This window comes from Erinaceus europaeus, chromosome 19 (genome assembly GCF_950295315.1).
Source record: "Erinaceus europaeus chromosome 19, mEriEur2.1, whole genome shotgun sequence".
NCBI classification, from domain to species: domain Eukaryota; kingdom Metazoa; phylum Chordata; class Mammalia; order Eulipotyphla; family Erinaceidae; genus Erinaceus; species Erinaceus europaeus.
In genome coordinates this window covers 52,320,847-52,345,558 of record NC_080180.1, presented here as the reverse complement: position 1 = coordinate 52,345,558, position 24,712 = coordinate 52,320,847, and the positions used below count along the sequence as shown (strand labels likewise).

Genomic DNA, 24,712 nt, shown 5'->3' with positions numbered 1-24,712 from the left:
GCTACCGCCCAACCCCCTACAAGCATTTTCTTAATACAAGATTAGTAAAATTAGTCTCTAAATATTCTTACCTCAAACAGGACATTATATGTGGTCATTGTGATTAAACTTGTCTGAAGCATAAGTCTTTCAGCTAGCAATGAGAATAATCCATGCCCAAGCATGACTTCAGCTTTTCTTCTGCAATCACAGAAAAGGAAATGATTAAGTACACTTTTCATGACTTCTTATATAGTACACATGCTGGATGCAAACATAAGCTTTTTGGCACTGTCAACATAGTCCAATTCAAAAATTCTCCCAATTGTCTTAAGAGAACTTTTAAGGCCACAGAACCTTTAAGCAGAAAAATACAGGGCTTGGCACCCAGTCAGGAACCCGGTTAACAGGGAATGCTTCATGCGCAGAGAAGCAGCTCTGCAGGTGTCTACCTTTCTCTCCCCCTCTCTACCTCCCCTCCCCTCCCAGTTTCTCTCTGTCCTGTCAAGTCAGCACTGAGCCCCAGCTACTAAGAGAAATACAAATAACAATACAGAAATACAATGAGATGCACAACTGAGAAACATTTAAAGGTTATGTTACAACACAGGAATAAAATAACAAAAGCTTTCAGAGAAATTTCTAATTAACTGGATGCTATTTATCTATAGCAACGACAGGCATCTAAATTCCAAAATATACCTAATCAGAGCCAGAGAGACAGTACAGAGGTAGTGCACAGGGCCCAGGTTTGACCTCTACCAACAGAGTTTTAATTTATTTAAGAACAAAAGGAGGAAATTTTAAGTGGTTTTGATGTTTCTGCTGTCTTTACCAGAGCACCACTCAGCTGTGGGCTATTGGTGATGCAGGGCACTCAAGCTGGGAACTCTCACATCCCACCCAATGTATATCCAAGTGTGTTGCAGCTTAGTATGTCAGCTTTATGCTAGTGAAGCAGCTGACAGTTCAGTCACCAGAAAGACAGCCTGCAAGGCTTCTAGAACTTAGTGTATCCAACAGTACTCTTAGAATGAGGAAAAAGTAAGTGGCAGTTTCAATTTGCATAGTAAATACTATTGTTTCTATATAAGAGACTAGAAGAGCTATGAAAGAGACTAGATGAACTACAGACTCAAATATTATTCCAGAGATTTGCAAATGGAAAATTAACACACAGCAGTTCATTTAAGAGTCTATTGATACTTACTTTGGGGCCAAGTGTTTTAAAAAGTAGCCCAGTGCCTTGAGAGCTTGTACTCTGATCCCTTCACTTGTTGATGCCAAAAGTTTATAGATAACACTGAATAAAAAAAGTAGAAACAAATTAGCCTGAGTGTATTTTGCTAAATAAATATTTAAGATTTTATAGATGTGTACACTTGCATATAATTCAAATGATTATGAGCCTATTTCTAGACAGACAAAGGTGAATTTAACATGCTTTTCTGACTTTAAAACTTGCCTATGTTGCCTTCAAGAAAACCACTTCAATATAGAAAGCACACATAGATGAAAAATAAAGGGAGAAAATATACTATCCTAACACTGATCAATATAAATCGAAAAAAAAATTCAGGTGACAAGACTTCAAAGAAAAGAAATCCACCAGAGACAAAGAAGGATATTATAATATAGAAAAAGGGCTTGATTCTCCAAGAAGATTTAACAGTCCTTAGTCTATATATGCTGAAGAGAACATCACAGAACTCATAGAACTACAAGAGGACCAGGAAGGTCACTCAGAGGTAGAGGACAGGCCTTGTTAGACTGCGGCTGTGGGTTCAAATCCTCACACTACATTTACCACAGTTCAGTAGGCCCCTGCCCAGCCACTCCCCCCAGCCACCCCACCCCCAACACACACATACACACTCACAAGTTTAATAAGTAAAAGTAAATGTTAAAATAAAGAAGAACTGTGAGGAGAAACAAAAGAATCTACTATCATACTTGTAGGTTTCAATGTCTTTCTTTTAGAAATAGGTAGATCCACTAGAAAGGCCTTAGTGGAACCTAACAGCACCAAAATACATATTCTTCTCAAGCTCAAGAAACACTTAACCAAGTAGGCCATATTCAGGATGATACAAAAATAAACAATCAGAGAAGTACTAAATAGAGAAAATTTTGTTTATGGACAAGATCACTCTAAATGCTGACAATCTTGGTTCTTCCTAACTTAATCTACAGATTCACAATGATGAGGAAACAAATCGCTGGTTTTAAGCCACCCTGACTATGCCATTCTGTTATGGTCTGACAAATGCAGTAATGAAAGGACATTTTATTGTGGTAGAGACAGATCTTCTCATAGATGACAGTTGAATGTTACTGTTCTAGGAACTAAAGAACTCAACCTTACAACAGCTTTTTAACAGCACTAATCATACAAAATACTGAATGATCAGCCTGACCCCACAAATTAAACAGTAACGTAACCTCTATAATTAAAGATTTACTTAAAACATAACATGTAAAGTAAGTGTCTTATATTTTAACTCATTTCATGCTATAAACTTAATGCAGTAATACTTTCTACCATTAAGACTCCATCTTCAAACTAATACCTCTTACTAAATTTATCACAAATTCTAATAAGTAACCTCTTACCGTAACCCATTTCTTTGGTCAAATGCAGGAATCATAGAGTTAGGGTGTTCTGCCATTAATGCAACAAGCAGCTGCAGGACATCCATTAGATTGTCATCCTAAAATAATTTCAGACATTTGTTTTATAAAAAAACAAAAAACAAAAAACTACTGACTTGAACCCCAAATATTTCTCAAGAGAAATTTCAATTTAGTAAAACAGGCATATGTTGTTTTCAACGAATGAGTTATGTATAAATACCCACCTACATAACAATTCAAGACACACATCATTAATCAAATACTTTTCTTCAATGAATTGCCTCACACCTGTGCAATACCGCTGAGCAGACTCTGCAGCCCAATTTTCTTTATCTCTTGAGAGGGAAAAAGAGGCAGAGTGTGGAGAGAGGGAGAGATGCCACAGCACAACCCCACCATACCTGGTGCTCCCATTTGGTGCTGGGACCCGAACCCAGGGCCTTACACTCAGCAAGGTAGGGTGCTCTACTAGGTAACCTGCTACTCAGCCTTCACATATTTTCTTAAAGAAATAAAATGCTGCATAATGTGTTGTATCAAGAAATGTTAGAAACACATTCTGTAGAGACAGTTTATCTTAATGAATTGTGTGGTGTTGGGTTTTTTTAAGGCATATGCATAAAGAAATGGGGACTAGGCTATTCTTCATTACAGCAAGATATGTTACGGATTTTAATATACTAAAAGATGTTATCTGTTGCTGTTGAGCACATACTAATGTCATTTCCAAGCCTATTCATTCCACACCATCTTGTTTACTTAGCCATTCAAATAACAGTAAGACTTTCCAGAAGAGAGAAATGAATAGTTCTCATACATACAAATAGTTACAGCTATTAAAGACATAATAAATGTTTACTGAGTCAACATACTATAAAAAATAATAACTTTTTTTCCAAAGAAAATACTTCACAGGATTGTTGAAGATAAAACGTGTGTGTATGTGTGTGTGTGTGTGTGTTTTCTTGGAACCAACGTGGGACATGTTGGGCCACAGAGGAAAAGACTAACAGCTACCTGGAGTGAGCTATTTCAGTGGCCTTGATTCCAGGTTTCAGTGCAAGGCCTTCAAACTTTTGCTGTAGCAGCTAACTGAATATCTGGTCCTCAATATGCTAAGTAGGGGGTGTAGAGCAAAGGCACTGAACCTTTGGAAAACTGTTCATGGTTCAGAGGCCAAGCAGCTAGCTCAGCGACAGAACACAGAATGTGCATGTGAGAGGCACCAGTTTTGATTCCTAATCCTTGGCACCACCATAAACCAGAGCAGAGCAGTGCTCTGGTACAATAAAGAAATAGCCAGAAGATTTCTTCATTATTAAAAATCACTGTGACTTCCAGCTTTAGTGTTAGCCAAAATGATAATATATAAAGAAACACATATAACAAATTATGGTGAAATTCAATTGATAAGTCTTACTACACTGAATCAGGAAGATCTAAAAAATAATGATAAAATAGCCTGTTCAAGAGTATAACAATAAAAACCATCTACATTTCAACCAATTATAATCCACTCAAGAAATGTAACCCCGGGGCATTTAACCTATCTGCCATTATAGATAAAGAAGGTGCTAAACGTTCTGTACTGTGATATTTATTAATTTATAAGACATGAATTATAACATAGGAATACTATTATTTAGGTTATTATACAGTTCCATCAATTCCTAACTTTGAATTATTACAAACTCATTTAACCAGATGATTTAGATTAAATCATCTATGACATAGTACATTTACTCAGTGCCAAGAAAAATTTTTCTAAAAATCACACAAATTTTAGCCTTTTTTTCTTTTGGTGTTCCCAGAGCCTTCCGCGTGTGTGATTTCACCACTCTTGGAGAGGTTTTCTTTTTACTTTTTTTTCTTTCTTTCCCAAATGGAGAGACAATAGATAGAAGTAGAGGCACCACAGCACTGAAACCTCCCAGAGCTCTATTACTCAAGTGTATGCCAGGGGTTCAAACCCAGGCCCTATGTGTGGAAAGGTAGGACCCTACTAATGGAGCTGTCGCAACAGCCCAAGCCTACTAGCTTCTCAAGCTTCCTTTCAATCACATAATTTTAAATCCCATTACAGGTAAGTGGCTTATAGAATAAGTAGAATATACTGAATATAGCTCAGCAATAGAGCACAGGACTTGGTAGTCTGAGGCCCCTAAATTCAATCCCTGGCAGTGCATATGTGAGACTCAAGTACTACTCTGGCCTTGGTCTACCTGTTTCTCTCTCTGTTAAAAACAAATTAAAAGGACAAATCATGAAGAGGCAAAAATCAAAAGTAATGCTGTATTAATTTTTAAATACATTCAATTTTGTAAACAGTTTTTTTTTCCCCTCAATTTGTTATGCTGGTTCCTAGAAATATACTGAAAGTATTCTTTGAAGTACTTCATGATTAATTTGATGATATTTAAGTTCAACATTCTATAAACTCTTAGCATTACTTTTTTTTTTTTTTTTTGACTCCAAGGTTATCACTGGGGCTCGGTGCCTGTACTACGAATCCACTGCTCCTGTGGGCTGTTTTCCTCATTTATATTGCCCTTGTTGTTGCCGGATAGGACAGAGAGAAATTGAGAAAGGAGGGGAAGACAGAGGGGAAAGAAAGACACCAGCAGACCTGCTTCACGGTTTGTATAGCAAACCCCCTGCAGGTGGGGAGCCAGGGGCTCAAACTGAGATCCTTACACCAGTTCTTGCTTAACCTGCTGTGCTACTGCCCAGCCCCCTTGCATTACTTTCAGAACTTTCCCACACCCATAAAAAACATTTAAGTGCATGTTACTAAGATGTAGATCCTTGGTACATAACCCATCCTTACAACTGTATAATTTAGCAGAGCTTCCTTCCTCTAAAAAGAAACTCAAAATGCAACTTTAAAAACTAAAATGCTAAAATACAGAATTCAAATGTTACCTCATGCATAGTAAGCAGGTAATTAAGAATGGCTTGTAGCTCATCTTCCTTGACTCCAGAATCCTACAAAAACATAATACAAATCTTAAGTAAACTTACACTTGCTTATTAAAAAAATATGTAAATAAAGGGAAATTACACACATTTGAAATTTAGCAACTTATCAGTTGCTAAATGGATTTTTTTTAAAGACAATAATTTAGATTTTCAATAGAACTTTGGGGGAGCACTTAGGTCAGGCAGTACTCAAGATCTGCAGAAATCACAAGAGACCTGACATCAGCATCCTACTTTCAGCACCGTAATAGCCCAGCAGCCACAAAATCTCCAAGTAAGCAAGAACACTTACTGAAATGAGCAGTTCATAAAAATACAGAATTAGAATGTCAGGTACTAAAAACCGGGAAAAATACAGATTTCCCCCCTTCTGATTGAAAAGAAATTGTTTGGATACAACTGACATGTACCACAGTGTACATTTCAAGTGAACAGCAGAATCATCCAATATTCGAATATACTATGGAATGGTCACTGCAATAAGTTAGCTAAAACCAGTCACCACACCTGGTTACAGGTTTTGATTTGTGATAAGAACTTTTAAAATCTACTAGGTGTTAGACTTCAACATAGGAACTCAGCATGAATATTTTCTACCTATTATATCAATTATGAATCATCAAAGCTGCAATCACAAAAAAACATAAGAGATTCAGGAAACAAGCAAACTAGGAAAGGGTAAAAAAAAAATAAAGAGACAATGCAAGGGTGAAAATAAAGTATCCGATTTGAAAGGCAACTAAAAATTAACTTCACTTACCACAATATTATGTGACAGCTAATAAAGCATTAAAGTATTAAAAAGTTTTTAATCACATGATACACACACTGAATAAAATACTGGCAACAAATACATTTTTCTATTGCCATTGTATAAAATTCTAAAAATGTTAAATTTCACTTTACTTGTATCAGAATGAAATGAAACAAAATGCAATCATTTCTCAAGACTATATTATCTATCTGTTGCATTTATAGAAAAACTACTTCTCAAAATCTGACTGTGAGGTACAAGGAATTTACTAAAATGAATATTAACTTGAGTTTTGTTGACTACATCACCCATGGCAAGAACAGCATCAATTATATAATAGAAACAGTAGATATGAGTGAAAGAATAAATTTACTTAAACCCCTACATAAATTCATGTAGTATATATTAGTTATTAATCTCTGATTTTTCAATAATGTGTATATACATTCATGTAGGGCCAAGAAAGAACAAAAATAAGTGAACAGTTTTCAAAGGATTTCCTATTGTAAAACCCTAGTAACAAAATAGAATAAAATATTTCATGTAAAATTATAATACACAGTATGCTAAAGGATAAGAAATATGAACTCACCTTCATCACTAATTGCTTAATGAACATTAACAAGAATGCACGCAGAGAAAGTACTTCTTTTTGATTAGGTCGTGGTCCATCTTTGAAAAACAATACATATATACACTTAACATTTCAAAGACTTTAAAGCTACCAATGAAATTCTTACTCCCCATAGTTTACTAATGAGTTTTCAGGAAAATCATTATTTTTCTGTTTTTCAATGAAAAAATGCATCAAGACTTTCCCTACAACCCAATAAAATACTTGTTAAGAAGGGGGGTAAAAAAGTCTCCTGAAATTGCTTTATGTCTTTAGAAACACAAGCATTCAATCTCACATGCAATTATTTATACAATATCCCAAATGTACAAAACAGGCTGCACTGAAAATACAATGAAGAAGTAGGTATATGAACAGGCCAAAGCAACTCCAAACGATAAAAACGAGGTAATAAACTTTGCATTCAATATTATAAGCTTATATTTTGCTTTGAAAGACTAGGAATGTTACTATAGCAACAAAAGTTGACAACCAGAACCAAAAAGCAAAGAAAAATCGCTAATATGTGATAATCTAAACTTTACATGTGAATTTACTACAAATCGGCTTTGTCTCAAACACTGATCTGCAAGCTAATACAGTAAGTTCAAAAAATCTACTTCAGCACAGTATCATGAAGAGTGCAAACATTATCTTGACTACCTCTGACATCTCCTCCTCCTCTTAAAAAGTCCTTGGTCACACATGGCTCTCATTAAAGTCAATTTTCATGTCTCAAACATGTAATTCCCAAGTAGAAAGCTTTTGAAACCAAACACTCATTGTTCTAAAATCCTAAGTTAGGTACCTGTTTGTCTCATATTTTCTGCAATTTCTGCCCCACTAATCACTACTTATAGCTAGTTCCTAGACCACCAAAGCATGGGACCACCATGACCTTGAAAAGATCCATTAAAACAGAAAATTGTTTAAAATTTGTTCCACATGACAATTTCTAGACAAAATTTTAAATGTTATACAACGTTATAATAGAATCACAAGAGTTTATCTATTTATTTTACTTGAAGTATGAGACTTCCAAAGTCACTAGTCAGTTATGAAACCAAGGCCGGGGAAGTATATAATCGTAACTCAGTTCTAGATCTGCCATAACCTTGCCTGTTTATACAGATCATATAAATTATGCGTCCTCATAGCTTTCTAGTTAGATACATATTCTGAGAATATGTTTACTTTGAAAGAAATATACACATACAAAACCAAATTTTGTAGACCACTGAGCAACTGAAAAAGAAATATTTTTGATACAGAGATATTGAGAAGGGGGGAGAGAGGGAGGGAGAGAAGGAGGGGGCTAGAGGAGGGGCCGGGGCAGGAACAGATGAGATCTTCCTCCCTGCAGGTGGGGACTCCGGACTTGAGCCCAGGGCCTTACACATGGTAACGTGCATTCAAGCCAGTCTTTCGGTATAATCAGAATGGTTTGTCTGTCTAATTCTCCAGAATCTTTTCAAGCAATATTTAGTCTCAATTTTTTATCAGGAGACTGAATCTTTCACTTTCAAATCATGTGTTGCTGAGATAGGACCAGCCAGTATGAAAAGTGCCTACCACATGATTCATAAATGTGCACGTGATTCAATGAACCAATGAGAAACAGACTTGTTACAAGACATTTTTGCTGAAAATGCTCAATACAAGCAGATGCTTTTTCACTGGATTTGGAGTTGTGAGGTGAAGGTACAGTGGCTTCTTGCTGACACAAAATAAAAGCCAACATAGAAGACAGAGAAACATTGAGTCATAGGGCCATGTTCCAAACCTCAGTACCAACATCGACTGAAAATTTCAGTTTATATCAGCAGAGTAACTTCCCTTTATGATATAAACTGATTTGGGACAGGTCTTGTAATAATTATGGCCAAAAGGCCCCAGCCACTATTTACCCAGATTTTTTTTTTATCTGTTCCATGAACTATTGACAAGATAAAGAACTGTTAATGTTTGAATCACTGTTATACAGGAAATTATTGAAAATCTCTTAAGTACATCATAATATCAGAATCTGTATTTCCTATGCCTGCAAAAATCTCCATCTTCCAAAAACAGTTTTTAGGGAGTCTTGTTATGATAACTGGCCTTTGCATCAACACTGACAGGTAAGTAAATATTGAAAATTCTCATTTTCCTTTTTTTGTTGTTTTAATTGCCAGGATTATTGCTAGGGCTCACTGATGTCACTGTGAAACTACTACTCCAGATGGCCATTTTTACCTCTTTTTTTCCCTTCTATTTCATTTGATAGTACAGACAGAAATTAAGAGAAGGGGAAGTCAAAAGAAAGGAGAGAAAAACACACCTGTCCCTGCAGGTAGGGAGTGGAGGCTTAAACCCAGGTCTTTGTCCATGGTAATGTATGCACTCAACTGGGTGCACACATTACCAATCACAAGCCCAACCCATCACCTGGCCTCCCCAAATCCTCATTTTTGATGCTTTAAAACAAATTATTTGGAGCTGAGAAAGTCCACTGGGAGTAGTAGAATCATGTAGACACCAGACTCCAGTAGTCAAAAAAAGAAGACAAGAAAAGAAACAGTATCAAGTTATTAATCTGTCAATTACAAATTAACAAAAAATTGTTAAAGTAACAAGATTGAAATCAATTTCTCCATGATGAAATTCAGGAAAAACATCCTGAAAAACATAACAACATTGGTTATAACAAAGAAATCAAAGGAATAAAATCCTAATTATCATATAAAACCAAATATACAAATAGAGATGACAAACCTAGTCCTTTTGGGGTGATACCACTTCTATCTTGAGGATTCACTGCCCAGTAGTAGTACTTGAGTGTATGCATGATGAGAAGCACCGTGCCGACTCTCCGAATAGCATTATATATGTTGACTGTACTGATGAATTCTGTGGACAGGTATGTGTAAAGTGTCAGCTGAACCTAGAGAAACAAAATGATTAAGTCAAATAGACCAGCATTTTATCTATTGCCACCAATCCCTCAGCATGCTTTACTTGGACCATATTAGTTCTAAAAAGATGCAAAGCTACATAACTTCCCCCCCCCCCCCCCCCCGGTACCAGAGCACTGCTCTGCTCATCTCTGGCTTAGAGTGGTGCTGGGGACTGAAATCTGGGACCTATCGTACCCTCCTAAGACCACCATGTTAGCACGTGATAACCTAGCCACTGATGCACAAGCACACATACTGATTAAATTAAGCCAGATCATTTCGTATTTAGATTTTTGTAGCACAATACCACAGAACTAACCACCTAATTTCTATCTAGTCATCAACAATTACACATGAGCATCTGTAATTTTTTTAATTGCCACTAGGGCTATCACTGGGGCTGCAAATTCACCGTGCCTGTTGGCCTTTTTTTTCTCCCTTTCTTTTTATTTTTTGCTTGGCAGGACAGAGAAATTGAGAGAGGAGGGGAGGGAAGAGAGAAAGACACCTATAGACCCACTTCACAGCTTATGAGGCTGTCCCCCCTGCATGTGGGGAGCAGGGGTGCTCAACCACCCAACTCCCTATAATTTCTTTATAATAAATGTACTCCTATACTACACATAGTTGTATTAAAGTTACAATCTTCATTTTATAAAAATAAAAGGTTAAAATAATTCAAAAATGAAAATAGTACGAGTAATTCCAAGGAAAACAGTGAGAGTGGGTTATGTTAAAATACATATTTTGAGTAGGTGTGAAAATAGACCCTTAAAACACTGGTCTTTTGTAAAACAACACTTCCTCCATTTAAACTAGGGGGTTAGGGTAAGGAGAGGTATGAGTAAGGAGAATTAAAAAAGAGAGAGACCATGCAAGAGCATATAAAAATATACAAACTCTACCTTAAAAAATACTAGGGAAATTAAAATCTGTTATAACAGTGCATTAACAGGAGACTAATATAACATTACAGTCACTGAACATGTTTCTCAGTTCAGTCCTTCAATTAGGATTCTACTACTAATTTAAAAAATAAATTTTAGATTAATAGTTTAAATAGCAGCTGGGGATGGGTAGAACACAGGGCTTGCATGTGAGATCCCAGGCTAAACCCACAGCACTCCTCTCAGCCCACCCCACTCCTCTCATTCAAATAAATCTTTGTAAAAAAACATTTTTAAATATTTATTTCTATCAGAAATGCAAGGGTAAATAATTGATTTCTACTGCTTGGTTCTGTTTATGGTAGTACATAAGATTGAATCTGGGATTTCAGAGCCTCAAACATGAAAGTCTTTTGCATACCATTATGTTATCTCCCCCACTCAAAACAGCCAATTTAAATATATATATTCTAAAGAATGATAAAAGAACTTATTAGCTTCAAAATTAAATTTTCTAGTTTTAAAAATAAACTATTAGTGCTTACCTCACCAGAGAACAATTCATCTTAACATAAAATTTCAGTGCATAGGGCAACAAAAGGGAATAAATAAAAATAAAATTAAATTAAAAAAATTCAGTGCAATTGTAACTGAAATTCACAACTCTAATACAAAGCTTACCTAGTACCTATTAGGACAACTTTTGCTCTGCTCTCATATCAAAATTAAGATTTTAAAATTCTCAAGTAGATATGTTTTATAAAAAAAAGCAACTGTGAGACTTATATCCTGTCATTGTGACCAAAAACCAAAAGTGCTCATCATCTACAACTGAAAATTCATGTTGCCTTCCTGAACACAGATGGCATTTTCAACCCTAAAAATACGTAGATCAGTGTTATCTGGTGATTTTTTAGAAAGCAAAAATCAAGCGTCTCTCTTTGGGCGTCTCATACTTGTACAATCTAGGCCTATGGATGAGTTAGGGATTCAGTCAATAACTACATATGGTAGAGTGCAGATTCCAAATCTCATGCTGTAATTTAGAAAACCATATATATATATATGCTACAATCCACTGACTTACTGAAAGGCAACCTGATTTTGATGTAGCTTCTGCTATTCAAATAGGCCCAATTTACTCGTCAGAGACTATGTAACACTTCTTATGACAAGGTTCAGATTATTAGCTGTGCTATTCCAGTCATTCACAAACTACTTTCATTCACATATATGCTGTATTATGCAAATAGAATGGTACACAGTGTCTTTCAGTAACTGAAATGCATCTAAGGAGCTGAAAAAGCACACTACAAATTTAAATGGAAATAAAGATGTCTTCTGAAACATAATAAAGCTCACAAAGCAACATGTAATTAACTGCAAAATGAGTGGCATGGAGCAATTAAATACCGTGAGTTTAGATGACAACAACTGCTACAGGGTAATTGGTATTACTGGAGATGTTGCAAGTGAATAGAACAGGTAGACAGGAGCAAAGACAAAATGGGGGAAAATGGTGGATGAAACAAAAGGCTTCCTTAGGTGTAGAAAAATAACCCATTATACTAACTGTAAACTGAAATTCCTGAGCAACTTTTTAAAATATCTGAGCCTTATTCCAAGCCAATTATACCAAAATGGGGGGTGCTATTTTTAAAGCTTCCAAATTTTAATTAGACTTAATTTACACTTCAATTACAATTAAATAGATTACAATTAAGTATACTAATAACCAAAACTGACAGACACACCTTTAGAACCTGGACAAACACATGCACGCCTGCACCTATTCCTGAATGCCAGCAAGTGTATGGCTTGCCAAACTACCACATGTGTTTCAGCTTACAGACCTTTTGGCATTTGGCTTGCCACTGAAGATAACTGTGTCTTCTAGCTAAAAGTCTAAAATAGGAGAATCGGTGTGAAGACAATGCTAGTGAAGGTACAACTTTATTCTGAAAACAGGAAAGTCTTACAAAATTGGAAGCTAAGAAATGACCTGAGGATATTTATGTTAAGAACATAAAAGAACTCTAGCAAAAAATGATAAAAATGGAAAACTGGATAAGGTCAGCCTACTGAGAATGATACTTGTATTAGAAGACAAGCAGGGAGTCGGGCGGCAGTGCAGCGGGTTAAGCGCACATGGAACAGAGCGCAAGGAGCAGCGTAAAGATCCCGGTTCGAGACCCCGGCTCCCCACCTGCAGGGGAGTCGCTTCACAGGCAGCGAAGCAGGTTTGCAGGTGTCTATCTTTCTCTCACCCTCTGTCTTCCCCATTTCTCTCTGTCCTATCTAACAACGATGACATCAATAATAACTACAACAACAAAAAAAAAACAAAGGCAACAAAAGGGGAAATAAGTATTTTTTAAAAATTAAAAAAAAAAAAAGCAAAATGGCATTTAATAGTAGCACACTGAGTTGAGTAAGTATGCAGACCTCAAGATGAATGTGGTAATTATGAAAAACTTACTTCATTCAGTCATCATATAATCTAGCTACAATAAATCTTGTGTTAACATCTCTCTCTCCCATTTGGCCTAAATTATAAGAAGCCAGAAGCAGATCTGTCTCATTCACTACTGTATCCATAATGCCCAGTACTTTCAACCCAACAAAGGACTACAGTATAAAAAAACGCCTCCTTGTTTCATTAGTACCATATCTGCTTCAAAAAGACAGCCCTGATAATTCCATCCACTATAGGGCAGAAGATGACTCATTAGATTTAGGGAAACATTTTACATCCCTGAGGCCAAGTCTGATCCCAACACCACATGGGAGCATTACAGTCAACATCAATCTCCATGGGTTGGCAGAGGGATACTTAGTGTCTTTTACTTCTTTCTAAGGTTAAAAAACATATACTTAAAAAAAAAAAAAAAACTGAGCCAGGAAGATCATTCAGTGGTATCACACAAGCAAAGGATTCTTGGTTCAACCCCAAGGGTCATAATATCCACAAAAAAATCAATAAAAACTCATGTTAACATAAGCACATATCCATAGACTTTCCTTATAAAGCTAAAATTGCAGCAGAGTTGAGAGAGACCAGAGCACTGCTCAGTTCTGGACTGGAATGTGTGGTATTGGGAACTGAATTTGGTTTCTCAGGCTTGAACTCCTCCACTCTATCACCGAGCTATTTCCTGTCTTTATTTTGATACTGACATTATTGAAATATGGGTGGAAATAAAAATAAAATTGTAGGTGGTGGCCTATCAGGTAAGAGTGCATATGCCACCCACAACTCTACCTGGAGAGAGGGGAGTACTGGTGAGTACTGGTGCAATGCTGCAGGTCTCCCCCCCACACACACTTGTTTCTCATTAAAAGAAAGAAAAAGGAAGGAAGGAAGGGAGGGAGGGAGGGAGGGAGGGAGGAAGGAAAGAAGGAAGGAAGGAAGGAAGGAAGGAAGGAAGGAAGGAAGGAAGGAAGGAAGAAAAAAATGGGGACATGGCCACCAGGACTAGTGGAGTTATCATGGGGGGGGGGGGACCTATAATGAGTAGATCCAGGAGGCTTTTAATCTTTATTAATTTACTATTGGATAGAGAAATTGAAAGGGGAGGGGAAGATAGAGGAAAAGAGATAGACAACTGAAGTTCTACTTAACCACTCATGAAGACTTCCCCCTACAGGTGGGGGCCAGGGGCTTGAAGCTGGGTCCCTGCACACTATAATGTGTGTGCTTAACCATGTATGCCACCACCTGTCCCCTGGGTTACACACTTTTTACTATGTGTAAGGCCTCAGGTTCAAGCCTGTGGCCATCATGTGGGAGCACCTACACAAGAGAAGCTTCACAAGCAGCACAAGTAATAACTATCTCTCCTTCTCTGCTTCTGACCCTATCAAAAAAAAAAAAATCATCAGAAGTGGTGGAAGCATACAGATGCAGGGCCTCAGTGATAACCCTTATGACAAAGAAAAGATTAAAGATACATTAATTTCTTCTTACAGTAGCATCATAAAGACCCTTGAATTAAAATCATTAAAAAGACTGCCTCTGAGGAACACAAAAATATATACTAAAAAAAAAAAAAAATCAGTGAGCACACTCACAAAATCAAAGGTTGATCTGTTCATCTATACTACATTTCCACAACCAGAGGTGAACTTACCATAAAGCTAATGAAGCTTAAACTTTATGTCTATTCTACTTTACAAATTTTTCCAAGATACTAGACCTAACTTTGTATTCATCTGTTATCCTCCTTTTCTTTTTTTTCTTTTCCTCCTCCAGGGTTATTGCTGGGCTCGGTGCCGGCACCATGAATCCACCGCTCCTGGAGGCCATTTTTTTCCCCCTTTTGTTGCCCTTGTTGTAGCTTCGTTGTGGTTATTATTATTGCCCTTGTTGACACAGTTCGTTGTTGGATAGGACAGAGAGAAATGGAGAGAGGAGGGGAAGACAGAGAAGGGGAGAGAAAGACAGACACCTGCAGACCTGCTTCACCGCCTGTGAAGCGACTCCCCTGCAGGTGGGGAGCCGGGGGCTCAAACCGGGATCCTTATGCCGGTCCCTGCGCTTTGCGCCACATGCGCTTAACCCACTGCGCCACCGCCCGACCCCCTATCTTCCTTTTCTTAAAATGCTCCTCTATCTATTAAATTATATAGTGAAGCAAACTTTGGATCTGCCTTTTGCTATTAATACCCTGATAATAAAAGTAGATACAGGTACTCAAATACAACAGAGAACTGAAATGAAAGGAAAACTGCATGGTGCTGAATTACAAATTCTGAAGAAAAAAACTCAAGTGTTACCAAAGAAAAGGAAAGAAATAAAATACAAGACTAGGAACTTTAGGAAAGGGAATAATGAAAACATTTAAATATTCACCTACACTCAAATATCTACTAAGAGGCTTTCTGACTACATCAAAAGAGACCTAGAGCCTTACAAAGATAGTGCTTAGTAAGACAAAGAGGTGTCTAGCAAAAGGTTTAAGAAAGTAACTTGAAGCAATTCTTGAAAAAAATAAGACTCAAGGTCACAGAAAAGAAAGAGGTCAAATTTGAGCCCAAAGATAAAAAGCTACAACCTCCAGCTGCCTCCTCTGATTATTTCCAAATGGCAATCAGAGTCAGCAGCTGTTTTTCTCTTTAACATTTGAAAAGACCAGCTGAAAATAAGATACTATTTCTCTAGAAAAGCTGGAGGACAAAAAAACTACAGACATCTTTTATGACCACTAACATAAGTATGTGTTACAACAACCTTAACAATGATAAATAGACCAAAAGGAATAAGAAGAAATTGATGGGTTTTAAATAATACAATTTCTAACAAAAAATGCAGATAAGAGAAACTATGCAATTTAAAAACATTTCTGTTTCAAGTTCTGTAAATACCCCATAGCAATATGTAGGTTGTTGGAAAAGTCATTATGTATTTTTTTTCTATGTCATTCTATGCAAAAATGCATCATGACTCTTCCAATAACCCAATATTTTGAGGACAGTTTAAAACACTCAAGTTTATCAAAGGTTCAATTTATGTACTTTATCACAAATTCACTTATATTAATTAGAAATAACTGTTTTGTTGTTACAACATTAAATCACTGTGCACAAATTTAACTATTTAATCACTTTAATGAAAATAAAATTAAAAAGATTAAATGAGGCTGGCACGTAATAAAAGACTTCAAATATGGGCGAATTTCAACTGTTACCAGTCAGTGGATAATATGTGTGTAGAGGAGAAAAGAGTGTGTTAAGGAATGAAAAAAATGTGAATATTTTATGTATATGGGTAAATATACGAATATATGTATATTTGCAATAGATCAGTATATAGTTAACAGAAACCATTATAATTACAGTAAAACTATGCAACTTTGACTTACACTTAGTCAACTGCTCAAAAATTTAAAAAGAAAAAATATTTAACAGAAATTTAAGAGTATACCTCTGTTTTTTCTTTTCTTCTCCCACCCTACCCCATCCCCCACCCACCCCCCTTTTTTTTAACTTTTTTGCCACCAGGGTTATTGCTGGGGCTCAGTAGGTGTATGATGACTTCAACAATTCCAGTGGTCATTTTATCTTTTTTCTTGCAAAAGGGTAAAATACAGAGACAGAAACACCTGCCGTACTACTTTACCACTTGTGAAGGTTCTCTCCTGCCAGTGGAGAGTTGAACCTGGGTCCTTACACATGGTAAAATGTTCTACAAAGTAAGCCACCAACCAGTCCCCAGCTCTAATGGTTGGTTGGTTGGTTGGTTGGTTGGTTGGCTGGCTGGCTGGTTTTAAATACAAACATAGCTTAAAATATATACTGATATGAAAATTTACTTAACACAAAAAGTATTTTTCGTTAAAAATCGGAATCAAGGACAGGGAAGATGGTTCACCCTTAAAGCAACACTTTACATTGCACAAGAGCCTGGGTTTGAGAACCCGGGATTGAGCTGCTTACACCATATAGAAACACTATGGCACAGCCAACGATATTTAGACACCTTTCCTATATCTGACAGCTACTCTCTTCCCTGATCCAGCTTTCTGGTCCTTTTTCCAGCCATGATATTATCTCCAAAGACAATAACTTGGATCCACTGGCATATCAATTTCAGGCTCAGGGGAAAAAAGGAAAAAAGAGAAAAAAAAAAAAAAGAAAAAAGAAAAACTAGTATAGCCACAGGCCCTTTGGAATATAACTAAAATATGCCTACTAGCTATCTACAAAATGGAGACACCCCGCCCCAACTCTTTATCTGCACTACTCTAGCCTTTAGGTTCATGATTCGTCAACAACTTGTTTGGCTTTATATGTTAACTCTCTTTTCAGCCACCAGGTTCCAGATGCTAATATGATGCCAACCAGACTTCCCTGGACAGACAACCCCACCAATGTGTCCTGGAGCTCCACTTCCAGAGAACCCTGCCCCACTAGGGAAAGAGAGAGGCAGGCTGGGAGTATGGATCAACCTGTCAGTGCCCATGTTCAGCAGGGAAGCAATTACAGAAGCCAGACCTTCCACCTTCTGCATCCCACAATGACCTTGGGTCCATCCACCTAGAGGGTTAAAGAATAGGAAAGCTATCAAGGTAGGGGATGGGATATGGAGTTCTGTTGGTAGGAACTGTGTAGAGTTGTACCCCTCTTATCCCATGGTTTTGTCAGTGTTTCCTTTTTTATAAAAATAAAATACTATGACACAGGGAAAGATCCTTAAGCTATGGAGAAGTGTTGTATTTTTCTGATATTGAAAGAAAGAAAAAAAAGGTAAACTAGGAGATGGCATAACAGATAGAATGTTGGACTCTCAGACATGAGGTCCCAAGTTTTATCCCCATCACCAATTCCCTCACTTCACCTCAAAAAAAAAAATATATATATATATATATATTCCATCAGAAGCAGTAGAATTGTGCAAACACAAAAAGCAATTCCAACCATAAATAGGTAATCTACAGAAATGTTACATAGCACACAGAAGGGTAAAGAAAACTCAATTATCTTTCAAAAACAAAACCTCAGTGAAGATAGTAAACAAAACCTTTCTGTACATTACCTTGGCTGGAGTATGAATCCATATAGCTGGGTTAAGAAGAATGTGATCACACAATTGCTTAAGTAGGGGCATCCCATTTGGCAGATTACTCAGATACTTTGAAAATGCAAGGCAAAGTTCAAGTACGGCTCTGCTGACATGGGATTTGGAAGACTGCAAAGAAAGGTAGTTCAAAGGTCACTACCAGTACAAGGCAAGGTACACAAATTAATGGCTCTCTATTCCAAAAACAAGTTGGCCCAGAAACTATACTCAAGGATGTCTTGAGACTAATAAAACAATGAGGCAAGGTAAAACAACAAAAGGTTATGTTAATTAATGTAAGTTGATGTTTAGGAGACACATTTGCAAGCAGAATTCCTTAACCACTTAGGAGACCAAGTCCATGGCTGGCAAATTAAAAAAAAAAAACGTTTAAGTGGAAAGCACTTCATACTTCACCTTTTCAAGACTATACCCTATTACCAAGAAGCCCTTGCAGGCCAGCATCTGCTCCTGCATAGCAATCGAATTCTTCAACAGCTCCATAATGAAAGTCAGCAGTGTTGAACTGAAATAAGAAAAAAGGCAATGCTTTGAAAAGTTAAATTCTATTAAAAAAAAAAAAAAAGGTTATAGATAGATGTATCTAGTCTTCTATTGTCTTAGAATATGTATTTTTCAAGAAAATATAAGTTCTTTTAAAACTATTTTGGGACTGATTTTAATGTAGGATTTGGATTTACTAAAGTCTTTACTTCATATTCTTTAACGTGAGCTTATTACTATATGAATAACCTAAAAACAATGTTACATTTACAAAAGAGAAAAATTTGTCATTTCCAAAAGCAAGTGGTAGAATGGCAAATGTACATATTTTCAAGTCTATAAAAATGGATGCAATTTAGATCAACAAGTATCTTCAGTCAGCGGGTTAGCAGCCAAGTGGCAAGGAATATGTGAAGTCAACAGACTAGACATGGCATGCTCACACATGTCCAGACTTAAGAGTGGCCTACGGTGAAGGGAGCAGAGAAAGAAGAAAACGAAATGAAAACTGGAGATAAACTAAAGTTATAAAACACCAAATGAAGGATTTTACTATTATCCCAGAAGGATAATAAAGAAAATTTAAAATTAAATAGGGGTTGCAGTTATGCTCCTGTATTTATAATGTTCAGTAATTCTCAAATGTAATGGAACATGTTCAACTGTTAGCTCCTCAAAAACTCTCAAAGACTACCACAAAGAAACCTCAGGTGCCAGCAAACTCCCTACCACAACCACCATCCACAAGGACCACATTAAAGCCTCTGATCCCCACTAGCGGGGGTGCTGTCTAATTCCCCTTTCCATCTCAATTTCTGTCTCTACCCAATAAGTAAAATATTAATAGAAGTAACTTAGAAGAGTGATTAGAAAAAAATTATGTATTCTTAAGATTTAGACCAGTATGCACAAACTTTTATGAAATAGTAATATGCCAAAAGTAATTTTTTCATAGTTTTAAAAACTGTAGTCAGTAAATACTAGATTTGACAACTCAGTTAAGTCACTTTGTTGGCTTTGCATGAGAAAAACATTATCCACTTAAGTACTTGCATTAGCAGTACCCACCTATTCAGACTATGTCACCTATCATCAAAAAAATCTTGCTTATTTATCCAAAGGACACTCAAACACTAATCAGAAGGGACATGTACATCCCTATGTTTATAGCTGCATTATTCACAGTAGCCAAAAAGTAGAAACAGCCTAAATGCCCATCTACAGATGACTCGCTATACATACAGGATATAGGATATATATACAAGATATATATTAAGGATACTACTCTGCAATCAAAAAAGATGATTTTTGCGTCCTTAGGGACAAAATGGATAGAATTGGAGGTGATTTATGTTTAGCGAAATAAGAGATGAACGACAACTACTAATAGAGTTTTACTCTTATCTAGAGAATCTAGAGATCTGATACACATGAATTTGCAGAAAGAAAGAAAGCAGAAACAAGTAAACTGTTTCTAAGAATTTTGAGAACTATAGTAGTTATCTTTGTGAGGTGGGAGGGGAGGGGATGCAGAACTCTGGTGGTAGATGTGGTATGGAATTATATAATATAATCTTACAATCTTGTAGCCCATCATTAATCACAAAAATGGGAGGACAATCTTGTCTAGGTTTCAATTAGTCACATGCAACCTATAAGAAATACAATAAGCTAAATTCCCATAACACTTCACTACCGTATAAATTTTTTTTTCTATTGTTATTTTCCCCCGTTTTACCACTTTGGACCAACTTTACAAAGAGAAAGAGAAAGACAAAAAATATAACACAACACTAAAGCTTTCCCTAAAGTGCTGAGGGTTGGGTTCAAACCAGCATCATGTACATGACAAAGGAAGAGCACTATCCAAGTGAGCTATTTTGCTGGCCCCAATTCTAAATGTTTTCAAAATAAGAATGTTGGACAAATACATCCAGTTTTAAGAAACCTAGTATCACTATTTCAAACTTTTGTCAAAAGAACAACTTTACTGTGTTTTCAACGTTTCCATATTTCTACTCAGAAACTACTTAATACCATTACTGCAATGAATTTACAATACTTTTTTTTTTAATTTACAATATTAATATAGCTCAAAGACTTATGGTATAGTCTCCATTTTACCCAAGAAACAAGTTATAACATAGAAAAACACTGTATTTCAGTAGTTACAGTGATTCTCACATCAATTTAAAGAACCAAATAATAATAAAAGCACTCACCATATAGTCAAGTCAACCTCATCAGATAAATATTGCCTATAATCCAACTGTGCAAAAAGTGGAAACAGCACTTGCACGCCTCCAATTGAATGCATAGCACTCTGGATGGAATGTGTTAAAACTGCTTTCACATCCTTATAAAATAGGAGACATAATAAAGATTCCAATGAATTCTTTTCCAGGACAAGAATTAAGTGTAGCAGAAGCAACACAATACTACATTACATATGTTTAAAAGATGCAACCAAGTATGCCTCAGTAATAAAACAAAAGCTACCATTGCAAATATTCTTCAGAGATTATAGCTAATACCTGGAGCATGAGTGCATGCGGTGAATGAACAAAAATGGAAGGATTGTCCTTAGGGGATGATTCGAGGCAGAGCTGGGCATCTGTAGCACGGGCATTGTATGTGAATGCGATGGCACTAGAGAGCTTGCCATCATACAACAAAAGTTTATGATGCTCAGCAAGGAAGAGGTCACTTTCTGCTTTGAATTTAAATGTGCCCTAAAAATCAATAAAAAGTAGAACACTTAAGATAGTATGCCATAATAAGAAAATCAAGACACAAATCAGCATAAATAGGAAAAAACATAAGGAGAAATACCTTTGATGATTTTCCTAACAATAAGAGGAGTCGTAACTTAGTTTTAGGGTGAGCCGAGTTCATTTTAAATATTTAAGGGAAACCAAGTCCACTTGCCATCAAAACTTTGCACTAAGAAATGTACACAGCATGCTGAAGAGTTTTTTTTCTTTAATTATATTTTGTCTTTACTGGTTTTTAAATTATGTTTATATTATTTTTTAATATTCTGTTCAAAACACAGTTGTCTCCTTACTGAATTTTTGTTTTGTTTTGTTTTGAGTTTTTAGTTTATTTACCAGAACACTGCTCAGCTCTGGCTTGTGGTGTGGGGAAATTGAACCTGTGACCATGGAGCCTCACGCAAGAGTCTCTCTTTACATAACCATTATGCTATATCCCTCCTGAACTATGTTTAAAGAGTAACAAACCAGTAAAGGAGGTTGATCAGCAATAGAGCACAGGCCTTCCATGTATGAAGAAGCCCTTGGTTGGATAACCATTAGAGGATGAATGGGTAATGGGTAGGTGGGGAGGGGGAAAGAAGGAGAGGGAGGAGAAAGGAGAGAAGAGAGGAGAGGAGGGAGACAGAGAGAGAGAAAATAAATGCATTTTTTAAGTAACAAAATTACCATCCCAAACACTGAGTACAAATTTATTCTTTTTGTTTTACTATATTGGGGGTGAGGGTGAAGGTTAATGAATTACGGAGCAGTTGTTGACACATTTTATAAGTAAATATAGTATGGTGGTGTTAACTATTAGCATACTGTTTTACAACAACTGTAGGACTTTTACATCTTGAAAAACTAAACTTCTAAACCCACTGAGCAACACAAAGTTTCCATTTCTCCTCTGCCCACCCTTCCTCTAGGAATTTGCCTTTTTTAGAGAGAGCACATGTTGCATGGCATCATTTGCATAAAGTCTTAATGAAAGCAAATCTGTGGTCCAGGAAATGGCACAATGGATAAAGCACTGAACTCTCAAGCAGGAGGTCCTGAGTTCAACCCCCAGCAGATATGTACCAGAATTATATCAGCTGTTTCTCTCTCTCTCTTCTACTATATTTCCCATTCATTAATAAATAAAATCTTAAAAAGACAAAAAGGGAAAGTAAATGTAGCTAATAGTAAAAGGAGACAGCCACAGAGATAGCTGGTCATCAACAGAATGAAGTATGGCGAAAGAAATAGCAGAAACTGGCTGGGAGAAGCAAATGGAATTTTTTGCAGTGACAAATATTTTATTTCTTGATCGCTATGGTATTTTTTTATCAAAATTAAAACAATGTATACTTTGTTTGATCCAACAGCATGTAAATTAACTCAATAAAATTCATTAATTTCAAAGGAACAATGCAGATATTAAATCCCCACCTAAAACCAAACTAAATCAACAATGGCTTAAATCAGAGGATCTCAATTTTGTTAGTTAATAACATTCTTAGCATTTCAGTAATTTATTTATTTATTTATTTATTTTTCCCCAGGGTTATTGCTGGGCTCGGTGCCAGCACCACAAATCCACTGCTCCTGGAGACCATTTTTTCCTTTTTTGTTGCCCTTGTTGTTCCATCATTGTTGTGGTTATTATTATTATTGTTGTTGCTGTTGTTGGATAGGACAGAGAGAAATCGAGAGAGGAGGGAAGACAGAAGGGGAGAGAAAGACAGACACCTGTAGACCTGTTTCACCACCTGTGAAGCAACTCCTCTGCAAGTGGGGAGCCGGGATCTCAAACCGGGATCCTTACACCAGTCCTTGCGCTTCGTGCCACGTGCGCTTAACCCATTGCGCTACCACCCAACCCCACATTTTAGGAATTTATTACAGTAAACTAGGTCAAACTGAGTATTTCTGTTTAGTAAGTAGGCTAGTGGAACTAGGTCTATACTTTAATAATTTAGTAGTCACTTTGGAAAAAAAAAAGTATATGAGTTGAAAAAAAAAGTAACATATCTCCTTTATTATTATATCAGCCAAAGTATTAAAGAGATGCACATGCACAAATTCTCATACTTTGAAATCAAATTTTACACCATAATCCTCATTTCTTATTCCATAACGATTTTCACATGGTAAGAGTTTTAAAATGATGTGTATAGCATGAATTAAGGTTAAATTTTAATCATAAATTTGTGCAGTAGGACACATATGGAAGCATACTGTGTTTCCCTCAAAATTTAAAGTACTCTTAGAATGTCTTAGACTTCCCTGACCCCCCCCCCCCGTTACTATGATACAGTTTAGAAAATAGAACCAGTTACCCCATGCATCAACCATCTATAAGTTAAGGTGAAGCAATTCTTGATAAGCAGTGAATACCAAGTACCTTATATCCCAGGCCCAACTGGTAAATGGCAAAAATTTGAGCAGCATTAAGAGCTTCACTAAAAAGGTAAACTGCGGTCATCTGACCACAGAATACTCTATTAGCATCTGCTGTTTCTGATGAACCCAGGAAACATTTGTCAAAGGTCTGTGGGGGGGAAACAAGACTTTATTACAGAAAAGTAAATACCACCACCTCCAATAATAGCAAAAGCTTATGTTGACATAAACATTTACGCCCTTTTTTAAATAAGCTGAACAAACCAAAACAATTCAGCACTTTTTTAAATAGACTTATGTATTATTTTCAATTTGATAGGACAGAGAAATTGAGAAGGAAAGGGAAATAGAAACATGTTCAGTTCTGCTTCACCACTTGTGAAGCTCCCCCAGCCCCGCAGGTGGAGACTGGAGGCTTGAACTCAGGTCCTTGCACATGGCAATGTGTGCACTCAACCAAATGTGCCACCAACTGGTGGCCATAATTCAGCATTTTGTTTCACTCATCCCCATCTACTTTAGGGGTTGGAAAGGCAATAGAGAAAAGGAGATGACACAAGTTTTCCTAAGTGCAGTAAAAACTAAGTAGATGCAGGAAACAGTGAGAAATCATTATGGACTTCGATAGTTCAAACTTGAACAACCTAAGAACCAAATAAAAGCAAGTTGTGGAGCAGAGGGAAAATCATGAGATTAACTTGGGTAAGAATAAATCTATCTTTTC

At 36.5% G+C, this 24,712-nt stretch overlaps 1 protein-coding gene across 3 annotated transcripts in view; it reads right to left on the bottom strand.

The window, feature by feature from the left end:
* LRBA (LPS responsive beige-like anchor protein) overlaps nt 1–24,712 on the bottom strand; it is a 554,160-nt gene that overhangs the window by 450,107 nt on the left and 79,341 nt on the right. For all 3 annotated transcript variants that reach the window (XM_060178956.1, XM_060178957.1, XM_060178958.1), the window contains 11 exons: nt 23,990–24,136; nt 21,379–21,576; nt 21,067–21,200; nt 18,758–18,866; nt 18,317–18,469; nt 9,714–9,882; nt 6,939–7,018; nt 5,536–5,598; nt 2,593–2,690; nt 1,190–1,282; nt 72–180 (listed from right to left, as the gene is read on the bottom strand). In XM_060178956.1, coding sequence (XP_060034939.1) covers nt 72–180; nt 1,190–1,282; nt 2,593–2,690; nt 5,536–5,598; nt 6,939–7,018; nt 9,714–9,882; nt 18,317–18,469; nt 18,758–18,866; nt 21,067–21,200; nt 21,379–21,576; nt 23,990–24,136 — 1,353 coding nt within the window. The remainder of the gene's footprint in view (nt 1–71; nt 181–1,189; nt 1,283–2,592; nt 2,691–5,535; nt 5,599–6,938; nt 7,019–9,713; nt 9,883–18,316; nt 18,470–18,757; nt 18,867–21,066; nt 21,201–21,378; nt 21,577–23,989; nt 24,137–24,712) is intronic.